At 38.8% G+C, this 2,500-nt stretch overlaps 1 protein-coding gene across 1 annotated transcript in view; it reads left to right on the forward strand.

Moving 5' to 3' along the window:
• LOC128698772 (uncharacterized) overlaps positions 1-2,500 on the forward strand; it is a 3,608-nt gene that overhangs the window by 704 nt on the left and 404 nt on the right. The window contains exons 2-3 of the mRNA XM_070084895.1: positions 1-256; positions 881-2,500. The exon at positions 1-256 is cut by the window's left edge and continues 346 nt beyond it; the exon at positions 881-2,500 is cut by the window's right edge and continues 404 nt beyond it. Of these exons, the coding sequence (XP_069940996.1) occupies positions 1-256; positions 881-1,723 (1,099 nt within the window). The 3' untranslated portion in view covers positions 1,724-2,500. The remainder of the gene's footprint in view (positions 257-880) is intronic.

Below are 2,500 nucleotides of genomic sequence, written 5' to 3' on the forward strand. Positions count from 1 at the left end.
TGGTGGATTTAATGGAAATGGCAATGGTGTAACCAATGGTAATGGTTATGCAAATGGTGGATCCACCAATGGAGTGATTAACGGGAACGGGTTTTACAACGGATTGGAGGATCCCATCACCGCCCTGGCTACTGCTGTAAGAGGTGAACCCGGCGTGGACTATCCCATCCTGGCTTCTGTACCCGACACAGGATTCACCTGCAGTGGACAGATCCCTGGATACTACGCTGATATTGCCCTCGAGGCCGGCTGTCAGGTGAGTCTCACCTCCCCTGAGGATGGTTGTCGTCTAGGTCTTAAACTGGGAACTGTTTCTTGTATTGTTTATTCAGCAAACTGCGTTTTTATATATTCAGATCCTGACAATCTATACTTCTTAAAGCCTTCAGCTTCTAAATAGATATGCTTTATAGCCTTTCAATAGATTCAACGTCTGAGGAATATTTGGTCCTTCAACCACACTGAATTTCTTTAGATCCAATAGATGGTGCAGCTTGCTATTATTGACTAGAGTTATTAATATTATAATGCACCACTTCATTTATGTTGTATTAGTTCAGGAAATTGTTATGGATGTACACTTTGATTCATATGGTTTACAAATTAAAGCGCTTGATTTTAAAGCTGAAACATGATACATTATGGAATCCATATGACATCTTCTTCCAACAGACATTTCAAAACACATATTTATATATGAACAGAAAAAGAGTGCTACATAAAGTTAAATAGCAACGCCTAGAGGAAGTGCGACGTAAGAGAACAGAAACCAACTCCGAGTTACATACTAATAATAACATTACTGATAGTTGCTGTTAGCAGGTCCTCTATATCCGTCACTAATAATACACTGCTTCTTTAATATTGTTGTCTTTCACAGGTGTTCCACATCTGTCAGGCAGATGGCAGGAGCGACTCTTTCCTGTGTCCCAACGGTACCATCTTCAACCAGCAGTACTTCGTGTGTGACTGGTGGTACAACTTCGACTGTTCCACCGCTCAGCAGTTTTATGGTCTCAACGCTCAGATCGGAGTCGTGAATGGTAATGGGTACTCCAACGGCATCGTTAACGGAATTATTAACGGTAATGGAATTTACGCAAGCAGAGTAAATGGAAATGGTGCACTTAATGGAAATGGAGGTATAACTGTCAATGGAAATGGGTACACCAATGGAGTTAATGGAAATGGTGTAGCCTCTCTTAATGGCAATGGCTATACTGTTGGAAATGGATACAGCTATAGCAATGGAAATGGCGGTAATGGTAATGGCAACGGAGGTAATGGAAATGGATTCATCAGTGGAAATGGCAACGGAGGTAATGGAAATGGATTCATCAGTGGAAATGGCAACGGAAACGGCAATGGTTACACCAACGGTAATGGATTGACCATTGGCAATGGGAATGGTGTCAATGGCAATGGACACACTAACGGTAACGGACTCAACGGCAATGGCTACACAAATGGTAATGGCTTAACCAACGGTAATGGATTAGCCACGGGCAATGGTAACGGCTACACTAACGGCAACGGTTTAACCAATGGTAACGGAATTAACGGTAATGGTTTCACCAATGGTAACGGAATCAATGGAAACGGTATTAATGGAAACGGTTACGTCAATGGTAATGGAGTCAACGGAAATGGTTTTTCCAACGGAGTTAATGGTAATGGATTTAGCATAACACCCTCCGGCTTGTACCAGACACCCACCTTCTAGACAAGGTTAATGGTAATGGTTTTAACATAATGGTGCTTGCCTCACACTCTGGCCTATACCAGACACCCACCTTCTAAACAATGGTAATGGGTTTAACATAGTGGTGCTAGCCTCGACCTATATCAGCACCCACCTTCTAGACAAGAGAGTCTCTTAACTCACCTGTTATGAAACAGTGGTAGCTGCTTTTGAAGACTTTTTGTTTGTGATTATCTTGTGGAATTCAAGTTAATTTTCCTCAAGAGGTCACTACAAGTACTAAGGTAAACTGCTGAACCGGACATACAGAGAAACACAAGGTGATGGCTGGTCAGGCCACACCAGACTACATCTACACTAAACTGTTGCTTGCCAAAACTGTTGTAAACTCATAGATTTAAACAAATATATAAAATATTATATGTTTGTTCATATATTATATTTTCTTTATATATTGTAAATTATAGAGATTAATATAAATATTTATTTTAATATTCTACACAAAACATTAATTTTCTTGTTTGTTAAGGTTACAACAGTAATCAATATTCAATGATCAGGTTTGTCATTTTAGTCCCAAATGTTAACGCCACATTTCATTGTTTGCTTGAAATGCTTACATATATTTTCTTAAAATATACTCGTCTTGAAAGTTGAGAAAATAAAGACTTATTTTCATAAATGTTGTTTAAGACCCATTTTCCGTAATTTTTAAAACAATGTTCAACATAACATACATGAATTACTGTTGCAGTAATTGAATGAACCTTTATAATACAAAGAAATGAAAAATAACTT

The sequence above is a fragment of the Cherax quadricarinatus genome, chromosome 14, assembly GCF_038502225.1.
Source record: "Cherax quadricarinatus isolate ZL_2023a chromosome 14, ASM3850222v1, whole genome shotgun sequence".
Classification (NCBI taxonomy): domain Eukaryota; kingdom Metazoa; phylum Arthropoda; class Malacostraca; order Decapoda; family Parastacidae; genus Cherax; species Cherax quadricarinatus.